Consider the following 12,363-nt stretch of genomic DNA (forward strand, 5'->3'; position numbering starts at 1 on the left):
AAGCATTTTTCTATCCGGGAGCATCAGAGATGTATACCCCCAGAAGCTTCAGGTATTCCTGTCATTCTGGACTATATTTTTTCCTTCAAGACAGCAGGTTTGTCCATCAGTTCCTTATGGGTCCATTTGGCAGCAGTCAGTGCATACCATACACCTTTGCATGGCTACTCAATTTTTGTGCACCCAGTAACTAGCAGATTCTGGAAAGCCCTAATCTGAACCTTTCTGCCTATTACAAAGTCTGCTTCTCAATGGCGTCTCACTTGATTCTTCTTTTCTCTGTACTCACTAAGATTCCGTTTGCCCCATTAGCTTCTTGTTTCATGTCTCCCCTATCCAGGAAGCTTGCATTGGTGGTAGCCATCACCTCAGCCAAAAGGGTTGGTGAGCTTGGGGCAATGATGGTGGATCGTCCTTACATTGCATTCCATAAGGACGATGTACCATTATATTTACATTTACACCCTAAATCAGGGGTTCTCACAAGAAATTTTTTGGTGGCCTTAGAATGTGGCCACCAACTCTTGCTGGTGGCCACTCTGACAATTTTTCCTAAAATATTTACTTAACTTTAGGAAAAACAAATAAATATGCATATATACAGGTCCAAATCATTGTAATTTATTTGTGTAGGGATTTTTTTCAGACTCAGTAATAAAAATAATGTACAGTTGTCTCTATTCTTTACTAGACCTAAACAGAATAGAAACAAAATAAGGTGCCTTACACATTCTTCTCTTTTCTGTTGTTTCGGGTTGGTTTGTTTTTTATTTTTATTTAAGACTTACTAGCCAGTAAGTCTGCTCCTGTGAAAACTGATATTTGTAGGTTTGTTAATATTGCTTTTCACAGCAGACTTACTCACCCCTGCCAAGCCGGGGGACAAATTAAGCTTTGAATTGGAGAGGTGGGTAGGGAGGCAGCAGGGACCATGGGCTGGGAAAGGCAGCGGGGGCCATAGGTGAAGGGAGGGGTGGGTGAGCCTGGGGCTGGAGCCCGAAGCCCTGTGACTGGAACCTGAAGCCCCATGGCCAGAGCCTGCCACCAACGCCCTAGGACTGAAGCTGGAAGCCTGAGCTCCACTGCCCTTGCGAAAGGGGAGAACTCACACTGGCTGCCTGCTACTCTGGTGTTTGTGGCTCCAGAGCGGGGCAGGGCTCAACCCCTACTGGTGGCCCTGGGGAAGGGGTGAATGCTTCTGTGTTCTTCCCAAAACCACATGCACCCTCCAAAGAAAAGAGGCTCCTTCCATCCGTGTTCAGCAAATCTGAGCCTTTTACCTGCAGAGAACAAAACGAATCAGAAAGTGTCCCATACTGTTTGTCACCATAGCGGAAAGGGTCAGGCTATATCCTCTCAAAGAATCTGAAAATGGATCTCTGGCTGCATTTTGCTCTTGTATCAGCGGTCTAATCTTCCCCTTCCTCATTCCACAAGAACGCCAACAATGTCTATGGCATCACTTCAAGAGCTGTCTCTGCTTGATATCTGCAAGGCAGCTACATGGTGCTCCATCCACACATTTGTAAGACACTATTGGTACAGGCCTTCTCCACTGATGTACGTTTTGGAATGGCAGTCCTTCACTTGCCTCAGCCATCTACATTCTCGCACCCTTCTCCTATTTGAGTACTGCTTGTCAGTCACCCACAATGGAATACACCCAGGGACCAGCACTCAAAGAAGAACAGAAAGTTACTTACCTTAGTAACTAGAGGTTCTTTGAGATACATGGTCCCTATTTGTATTCCACTATTCGCCCTCTTTCCCCTCTGCTTCGGCTCTTCTTTGATTCATGGTGGAGGTGGAGAAGAAACTGGAGAGGCAATCGGTTCATCTTGCCTTTTACCTCCTCGACTGGAGGCACAAGGTGAGCCAGGGCATATGTGCAGACCAAAGGACATTGCTTTCAAAATTCTCTGGCTCCAGGCACATGGAGCATATGTGTACTCACAATGGAATGCAGATAGGGACCATGCATCTCAAAGAACATCCATTTACTATAAGGTAAGTAACTTTCTCTTTTGGATTCAATCTTCTTGATTTTTACATGTTTTTGAGGCTAGTACGCAGATATGTTTGCAGATATAGGGGAAGATTTTCAAAGGCACAGGTGCATAACTCCCATTGAAAGCTAATGAGAGTTAGATGCCTAACTGCTATTTTTGTCTTTGAAGATCTCCTCCCTCTCCACCACCACCCCATAGTCAACAGACTGGCCAGTAGAGTTAAGTAAATGTGGACAAACATAACAGTATATGCCACTCTTCAGCTTCTAATTGTTCCTTCATCTTCCCTTCTCAAGAGCCCTTCTCTAAATCCTGTTTTAAAATATCACCTAAAAAGTTCTCATTTATTATCTATGCCTCTTAAATTCTTTCTCTCTCTGATGTTCTGCAGTCATTCAGCATTGTATATAACTTCTTTATAGATCCCTAAATAGATTACTAATTTAGGTTTTTATTAGTTTTATTAATTATATTAATTATATAAATAATTTTTGTGATGCATTTTATGACAGATGTACTGTAAAATAAAGGTTTTATTATTATTGTTATTCCCTCCTGGAACTATGGGCAAGATGACAAGAGTCTGGAAATTTTGGTTCAACATCAGGGATTGGGATCACATATAACCTACATTCTTATGAAATGACATGTTTCTATTTAGAAAGCATCTCTCATACTTGGGAGGTGCTCCAATGGCTATGTGTGCGCAGTCAGTACCTCACAGGACAAATAGAAAATTAGCTAAGCCATAACATTCATGCATGGTTTTCTAGTAATGCAGTATATTTTTGTGAAAACTAATCATTCTCTTATGAATACCATCAATATATTGATTAATCATAAACTTGTTTATACATGTACAGCAAAATTTATCCTTTGAAGTGCATGGAATGTAACAAGATAAATTTAGTCTATGTTTCTCTTGTTAAGAAAGCTTCTGTAGTTATGAAAGAAGGGTAGTGGCAATTTTAATAACTTTTTAGGGTGAATTTATTGCATTAGTAACAGCCAAACCTCCAGAGGTCCAGAAGTTTGGAAGCACCTCAAAGGTTCAGCCATGGTTTTGAACTATTAGAATAAATACCCCCAATATTTATCCAAAACTTTGGCGTGGGGTCCTATCAGGCTCAATCCAAGCAGGTTTCTCCTTTCAAATCTTGCATCTTAGAACAGCATATAGTTTTATTGAACAGAGAGACTGTAGATTTGCTGGACCTCATCACTTTATTACAGTACGGAGTCAGTGTTGGGAAAAGAGGGTTAATTAACCAAATTTTTACAAAGGTTTGAATTAGAGTTGGGAGCCATTTCTTCTTACTCTGTAAGAACCAGTTAATCCATCCCTATTTTAAATCCTCTTTCAGACCATCACTGAGATTGTCAAATGTATGTGTTTAAAAGGCCTGTTTCTTTGTTACTGTGAATCTTGTAGGGAATGTTTAGGGCCCTACATCCAGTTCCATGATTAAGCGTTCAAATAACTTGTAAACAGAGGTTTATTTTTTCATTTATATCTTCTTTATGGTCAGGTCTGCACATTAACAAAAGAAGATAACCGTTCAGTGGGGGTGATACCGAATGATGAACAGCTACATGTGTTGCCTCTTTACAAAATTTCACAGACAGATGAATTTGGCACCGAAGAGGGACTGGAAGCTAAGATAAAAGCAGGAGCAATACAGGTGCTTACTGCTTTTCCCAGAGAAGTACGGATGTTAGCTGAGCCACTTAGAGCTACAAAGAAAAAGAAGCCAGATACAAAGAAAACTCAAGTTGAAAAGCAGACATTAGCGGATAAGAAATATTCAACACCAGCAAAGCAGAAAAATGGAGCTCCTGAAAATCTTGGTAAAACTTCACAGTATTTAGGTAAGTGACACTTATACTGTGCTATGTGTCTTATCTCATTTACAAAACCAGTTGCCTCCTCAGCATTCACTTTTTTAGAAATATTTGCATATTACACCTTCTACAGACTTGTGGAGGAGTCACTATATTCAGATATTTTTGCAGAAGGGAGCAGGTGATCACACAAAAACTTATGCATAGTACTATATTGTAAACATTATAGATAATGATATGGTGACAATGGAAAGATTTCAGAGTTTGCTTATTCTAATAATGACCATAGGAAGATCTTGAAATGTTACTTCAGGGCGAGTTCTCTAAATGTCAGTCATTTATACAAAGAATTACAATGACTGTTTCTCCACATTTTGTGTGGCAGCTTGTTTGTGATGTTTTTCTCTTCATAAGGAGTATGAATTGACTATAGTTTTCTTATTTGCATCACTTTGATTATATGGATGGTGCAACAAAGTGAGTGATTTGCAAAAAGAAGTCAATTTTATCAAATTAAAGGTAAAAGTTTTAATATTTCTCATTCTAATTTTTTCCTTTAAATACTGAGAGTAAGGGAGTGGCAGAATCTGATACTGGCTGAATAAAGCACACTTAGATTTTGCTTTGTATTATAAAGAGATACAAATGAGCACATCTCTCTCTTGGGAATCTCTGATCTCACTTTCTGCATTGTAAATGTGGCATAACGCCACTACGCTCTAAGTTACTTTAGATTTACACTGCTTTATCTGAGATAACAGTTTGATACTGAAACTCCCCAGCCACAGAGAGCGGGACCCTCAGGTGGAGGACACTGAGGGAGATATATTCAGAGGGCTCAACGCACTGCATAAAGCAAGCCACAAAAAGACGATGCTCTGTCCACAACCAGGTGACAATACCTGCAAAGCGGGCCAAAAAGGCTAAAAAAAAATCCAAAAATAGCAAAAAGGAAAATAAAAGGCATAAAAAAATCTAAGAGGTAGTTATCCTCTGATGAAGGGTACGTCTACACTGAAATGAAAACGCATGACACCAAGTCTGAGAGCCTGGGTCAACTGACTTAGGCTCAGAGGACTCAGGCTGCGGGGCTAAAAATTGCAGTGCAGGCACTCAAACTCAGGCTGGAGCCTGGGCTCTGAGGGTCTGGCTATACTGCAGTAAAACATCTGTGGCTGGCCCATGTCAGCTGATTCGGGCTCATGGGGCTATAAAATTGTAATGTAGACTTTTGGGCTCAGACTAGAGACTGGGCTCTGGGACCCTCCCAAGCCCCATGAGCCCAAATTGGCTGACATGGGCCAGTTGTGGGTGTTTTATTGCAGTGTAGATGTACCCTCAGACACCTCCTCCTCCGAGGAAGGTAGCTCTCAGATTCAGGTTCTGAGCAGGATACAGAAAAAATGCAACAAAGGTGGGCAGGGGGTTGCCCTGAAGTGTTTGAAACCATATGTAAAAAGGTTGCATCTACAATCCAGATCCAACCTGAGCAAGTGGTAGTGGGCAAACCTAACGGCTGTCTAAATCTTCACCAGAGACAGCAATCCCATCAAACATGAGTGAGTGTTAAACAAAATCTTGCATCTCCTGGATAAAGGAGAATATATAAAAGGTCCCCTCTGAAGAAAAATTCTTAGGACTATACTCCATTTTCTTGATTATCCAGAAGTGTACAAGGTGGAGGGATGGGGGTATCGAGCAATCTTGGATCTCAAGCAGATCAACAAATGAATGAAGAAAATTAGATTCCAGATGGAGACCCTAGCTTCAACAGTAGCATCCCTGTCTCGAAGGGGACTTCCTTGCTTTATGGATTTAACAGATGTGTATCTCCACATTCCCATGTGACCATGCCTTCGCAGGCTGCTGAGATTTGCATATGGCACAGTCCTATCAGTACCAAACTCTCTTATTTGGCTTTCATTGGACCCAGGCTCAGGGTCTTTACAAAGGTGCTGGTGGTAATAATAGATAGACTCAGGTCTCACAGCACTCACCTGTATTCCTTCTTAGAGAACATCAGGATTAGAGCTCCAACCCAAGCAGCACCACAGAGTGCCACAATTTGGACACTGAACCTACTTCAAGCACACTGATTTATGATAAATACCAAGAGCAGTTCCTTGACTCCCTCCACAAAGATAGTTCACTTGGGAGTTGAAATTGACACTTCCATGCCAAAGGTCTATCCATCACTGGACAGATTCCACAAGATCCAGAACCTGATATCCGTCTTGGTAAAGTGAGCAAGACTGGCCATAGCTCAGTGTCTACAGCTACTGGGCTTTCTGGTTTTGTGGAATCACCCCATGGGTGAGGTCCCATATCAGATGCCTGCAGATTTTTCTTCTGAAGGTATGGAACCATTCACCAGCATGCATGCAGGATTGAGTACTGGTCCCAAACTGAGTACTGGATTCTCTAAGATGGTGGACAGACCCACAGAATGTCCACAAGGATTTTTCCACATGCCTTCCAGACTCACAGGTACTCACAACCAATGCCAGCTTGACAGAATAGGGAGCGTATCTCAGGCACAAGACAGTGCAGAATACCTGGAACTCCAGAGAAAGGTACTAGAAAGCCAATCCGTTGGAACTCGTAGCTACCAAGCTTGCCTTGTGAAAGTTCCTGGGCTGCCTAAAGGGTGAACATGTTCTATTCAAGTCAGACAACATGACTACTGTGATTGTATATCAACAACCGTGGGGAAACAAGGAGTGTAACTCTACACACAGAAGCAGTGGAGATAATGGAATGGGCAGAGAGGACTCTCCCTTCCATAAGAGCAAGACACCTAAAAGGAGAAGTGAATCAAAAGGCAGATTGGCTCAACAGATGCACAACTCAGAATGGTGCCTAAATCAGGAAGTCTTCACTGTGATTTTGCAGTTCGGCCTTCTGGCAGTCAACCTGTTCACCAATCGCAAGAACAAAGGGGTGTTGAAGTTCTTCACCACGGAAGTAGATCCCAAATCCCTGGGGACTGATGCTCTTTCACAGAGATGGCCACAAGGCCTTCTATACACATTCCTTGCCTTTCCACTTCTAGAAAAGATGATCCAGAAGATAAAGTGAGAAGGCGCAAAGGTGATAATGCTAGCTCTGCACTGGCAAAGGAGACCAGAGTTATCCAGTCTGATAGAACTGAAATTGGAAACACCATTGCAGCTAGGGGTGAGACCAGACATCCTTTAGAGAGGCTCATTCCACCATCCAGACCCAGACTGTCCACATCTGACAGCCTGACTATTGAGAGGGAAGTGTTAGCCATGCTAGACTATCCTCCCAAGTGATTGGAACTGTGCACTCCTCAGGCAAGCTCAGTTGCACAGTGGGTTAGTGGACTTTCTGTCCTCCACAGAGGCCTCCTTTGGTAAAAAGGTGCTGCAAATGGTGGTCCAGTAATACCACTGGCATTTTGGCAATTAACCTGGGGTGGGGGGAGGTGTCTTCCCTATTTCATTCTGTTTTTCTTATTCCTCCCTAGTTCTTTTCACTGCTTGATACTTCCCATACATATCAAAATGGTGGGAGATGTTGGGCTGCAGAATAATCACTTTCTTACCTGATAATTTCCTTTCTGCTAGCAGCTAGCAGCATCTCCCAGAATTTTACCCTCCCTGGATGGCTTTCTAGTCATGGAACAGTATTTAATGTGGATAGTTATGCTTGTAGACCATAGTCTACTGTACAGTTTATTGGTTAGCATTGACGTTATTGTTATTAGTTGTATTTACAAGTTTTTGCATAGCTTTGGAATGAATCATCTGGCAGCTGGCTAGAGAAGGAGCTTGGCTAGCATGGGCTGTGCTACAGCTTTGAACTGCCTCTGGAAACTACACTGGAGGGGAATAGCCCATATGTAGCAGCGTCTTCCACAATTCTGATAGCAGACAGGAATTTATCAGCTAAGAAATTTACCAATCCTCACCTGAAATATTGTGTTTAGTTTTGATCACACAGTTTAAAAAAAGATATAGCAGAAATGGAAGGGGTTCAGAGACAGGGAATTAGAAAATTATTAGAAGCATGGAAAAACGTCCCCATGAGAAGATAGCAAGGATTGTCTCTGTAGTTTAGAGAAGTGACATGACAAGAGTTAGACAAAACAATGAATGTTACAAAGCAAGCAGCTCAGGTGCTCCTGTTTAATGTTTCTCATAATATAAAAACAGAGGGACATTTAATTAAATTGAAAGGTAGCAAGTCCAAAACTAATAAAAGGAAATACTTTTTTACATAATGTATAGTTAACTTATGGAACTCCTTGCTTAAAGGTATCATTGAGGACAAGATCTTAGTCAATTTAAAAGGATTAAAAATTGATATGGAAAATGAGAACAGCCACTATTACATTAGATGGGATAAGCATTTTATCTAAAAGATACAAACTCTCATGTTTCAGGACACATGAGGCTGACAACTAACAGAAGATGGTACAAGGGTTAGGAAGAAATCCTCCCTGCCCACAAGCTGGAGAATTAGGGAGTAACCTTTTCACCATCCTTTCCACTATCAAGTAGTTGCCACTGTCAGGAACAGGTTACTGGACTAAATGAATCACTACTCTGATCTGATATGGCAATTTCTATGTTCCTAAAAATATTAAGGAGAGTCCCTGAAGCTTGGCACTAAAAATTACACTCTTTCCCTAGAGAGATTTTAATATACCTGCTGGATCATTTTTCCTGATTAGTACATTGGATTATTTCATTGGTTTCTTAGATGGTAGTTTGGTTTTAGACTAATTATTTTACATTTTTCTACCTTACTTTAAATTGCATTAGCCATCTGCTGGCCCAGCTGCCTAAGAAATACAAATCCTTTGGAACATGGTTACCTTTTTCCTTATTAACTTTGTCCCCAGTTTTAGTTTTGTCCACAAATTTGATTATCTTGTTTTTGATGGTTTCCCAGGTCATTTATATGTTATGTACAAAATGCATCCTCCAACTGACCGTGGAGGTGCCACCAAACTTGTAATCACTACAACTACTCTTTCTCTCCAGCACCCTATTTTATTTCCAGTGTTCTGATATTTTACTGTAGGTTATACCTCAGAAATTAACTGCTTTCTCAAATACTTTTTGACATCTGTTATTAATCCTGTGACTCTTCCATTTCTATCTGTCAGCAATATCTTCAAAGAACTTCAGCAGTGTTAAAGATAGCTGTATATTCAAATTTGTCCACTTTAATTTTAAGAAAACTATATGAATATATTATTAAAGAAGCATTTAATCAAGTTATGTTTATATAGTGAGAGAGTTCCATTTCCACTTCAGACTATGATTTGCCTATAAAAATCAAGGGCTAGATTCCTTAATGCAGATGAGCTGTACATGGAGCAGTAAGATGATGAGAAATGGGAAGGGTAAAGATAGCTTTAAGCAACCATTATAGTCTCTTGTTTCTGGAGTTGGCTTGGGACTGGGCTGGTGTCTGATACACACTAGAGTTCTGTGAAGGCTGTTCAAACTTGGTTGCCCCTGGTTCCCACAGCCAGGGATCAATGAAGTGCCCAGGCCACACACCCTATGCCAGTGGCTGAGCAGGGAAGGATTTAACCTCCCCAACAGCACAGCTATCAGGGGTGGCTCTAGCTATTTTGCCGCCCCAAGCACGGCGGCACGCTGCGGGGAGCACTCTGCCGGTCGCCGGTTCCGCGGCTCCGGTGGACCTACCGCAGACGTGCCTGCGGAGAGTCCGCTGATCTCGCAGCTCCAGTGGACCTGCCGCAGGCGTGCCTGCGGATGCTCCACCAAAGCCGCGGGACCAGTGGACCCTCCGCAGGCACGTCTGCGGGAGGTCCACTGGAACCGCCTGCCGCTCTCCCGGCGACCGGCAGAGCGCCCCCCGCGGCATGCCGCCCCAAGCACGCACTTGGCATGCTGGGGCCTGGAGCCGCCCCTGACAGCTATGCCACAAGGAGATTCAGAAAGACTGTTAAGGTAGTTTTAGGATGCTGTGCAGGACTGGATCAACAACAAAGCAGTTTGATCATACTGTTTAATTGGGCTCCAAGAGTACAGTATGTCATTAGAATCAAAGCTAGAGGAAAAATTGAAAAGAACTGGGAAGTGATTAATCAAAGGAGCCAGAGAATGGAAGTAAGCCAGCTACAGACTTTAGAAGCTGGTTAATATTGCTCTTTCACTTCATTGCTGCTAGATATTCAACTGCAGCCAGCTGGAAGCAAAATGAAGCCACAGCATAATTCAGTCATGTAAAAGAATATGGGATGTATTCACCAGCCCCCATTGGTTGCACAGAACTTGAATGTTTTGACCTTTAGCTCATCTACGAGGCCCATCTCTTTTCCTGGGCTTTTGTAACCAGGTGAGTTGAGGGATATATGTGGTGTCTATTGTGAGAGGCTTGTATTTTATAGTGGATTGTTTTTAGAGAATTTATAGTCTGTGAATTGAAGTCAATTTGGATGCACAAATTACTATTGCCACCCTTACTTCTGCACTGCCTTCAGAGCTGGGAGGCCGGAGCGTGGTGGCTGCTGGCCAGGCATCCAGCTCTGAAGGCAGCACCCTGCCAGCAGCAGTGCAGAAGTAAAGGTGGCAATACCATACAATGCCATCCTTGCATGCCATACCATCGCTCACTGCTGCCTGCGCCAGGCCCCCCGCTAATACCCCTGGACTCCGCATCCCCCTGAAGCGTGAGGCCGCCCAAAGCGTGGGGCCCAGGCCAGTCACCCCGGTCCATCCTATGGACGGGAGGGCTCTGCTTGGACCTGTACTGGGCACCACCAAAAATTATACAAACCTGGCGCCTATGCCCTTAACTCCATTTAGCAAAGGCCTTTTCTTTTTGGTTTGGGAATACAATTCTTCATAGTCTTTAGACTTCTTGGCCTTAGAATACAATACTCTGACTTTATCTCATGCTACTTATAATCAGAGTGCCACTTGATCATATTTATTTCAGTTTTTTTACCCCTTTATTCTCCTCTTTCTTCATTAAGTAAATCACTATAAACCTTTTATGGGGAAAATGAATGGTAAATAGTACAGTACTTTTTTCAAGTGTTTATTAAACCATTAAGATTAAAGCTCCCCTTTGATCTTAGCTCTACTTTTTTTTTTCACTAGAGTACCCACAAATAACTCATAATATATCTTCTCTTCCTATTATAAAATGTATTCCTGCTTCTGAAGTGCCCATGGAGTGATCATGACAAATTTTTCAATCAGATAAAATTTGCAATTTTTTTTTTAATATTGTGGTAGCAGGAGCAGATTGAGTGAACTTTGTTAAGCACATACTTTGCTCTGCTGAGACCCTAAATTATTGTTGTTGGTTTTTATGCTGATGAGGAAGAGCTTTTTTCAACCCTCAGGCCACAGGCACCGGCTTCCAACTTTCCCTAGGCGTGCTCAACCCCCACTCAGCTCCAGGCCCCATCCCCAATCCACCCCTTCCCGCAAACCCCAACCCCACCTCTTCCTGCTCAGTTCTGTCCCCTCCCCTGAGCACATCCCATCCCCACTTCTCCGCCTCCCCCCAGTGCCTCCTCCCTGCTGCGGAACAGCAGATCCACAGCAGGCAGGAGGCACTGGGAGGGAGGGGGAGGAGTAGATAGGTGGGTCCGCCAGCGGGCAGGAGGTGCTGGGGTAGATGAGGAAGGGAGTGGAGCTTGGCTGCCAGTGGGTGCTAAGCACTCGCTAATTTTTTTTATGGGTGCTCCAGCCTTGTAGCACCCATGGAGTTGGCGCCTATGTCTCAGGCCATGTTTTGGATGCTGCTTTGAGCAGGTACAGCATGCATGCAGCATTGATATATAGTGACTGGCTCTGGGGAGTCCTTTGTGGATGACTGAGTATTAAATGAGGTTTTCTCCTCTCTGACCCCTGCAAATACCTTACACCTCCTGATCTGAGTACCTCTATAATTTAAAAACTTTTGTGCTTGGGAAAAATGCCCATTTTCACAGACCTTGAAATCATATATGCACAGAATAAGTACAAGAAAGGTAGAGATACTGCAAACTTCTTCACATAGTCCTGCTAATGTGCCTGTGTTCTGTTCTGGATGAATCACTTCTAAAGATAAAGGATTATTCATAACCATTCACTCCTTGGACTTTGCTCAGTCCATATGTGTCACCAAACTGCCATCAGATGGTACTGACTTTGTGGTCTCTATTAGGTGGAAGCAGAATTGAACCAGTAATTTAAAGATGAAAAGCTCTGTAGCTAAGCTTTTCAGCTGGTTCCTATATGCCAATAAAAATGGGTCCCAAACTGTGAGACCAAAACAGGGCAATATGCTGGACAACTCCAGTAGTCCAGTTTCTGTTTGGAGAGAGAGGGTCCCTGGAAACTACATATACACTTAGTAATTTCTGTGTCTCTAATAGTTTTGAATTAACTTTTCAGGCTCCTTTGTAATATTTTTTTCTTCCAGTCATAACCATCTCTTGTCTCTTTTGTTTTGGTTTTATTTTCAGAAGAGTTTGTAGCTCCACATATTACAAGATCTACAAAAAATATGT

At 42.6% G+C, this 12,363-nt stretch overlaps 1 protein-coding gene across 1 annotated transcript in view; it reads left to right on the plus strand.

Moving 5' to 3' along the window:
• The window catches only part of TET1 (tet methylcytosine dioxygenase 1), a 122,455-nt gene that overhangs the window by 106,564 nt on the left and 3,528 nt on the right, over positions 1 to 12,363 (plus strand). The window contains exon 11 of the mRNA XM_045024799.1: positions 3,539 to 3,878. Coding sequence (XP_044880734.1) covers positions 3,539 to 3,878 — 340 coding nt within the window. The remainder of the gene's footprint in view (positions 1 to 3,538; positions 3,879 to 12,363) is intronic.

This window comes from Mauremys mutica, chromosome 7, assembly GCF_020497125.1.
Source record: "Mauremys mutica isolate MM-2020 ecotype Southern chromosome 7, ASM2049712v1, whole genome shotgun sequence".
Classification (NCBI taxonomy): domain Eukaryota; kingdom Metazoa; phylum Chordata; order Testudines; family Geoemydidae; genus Mauremys; species Mauremys mutica.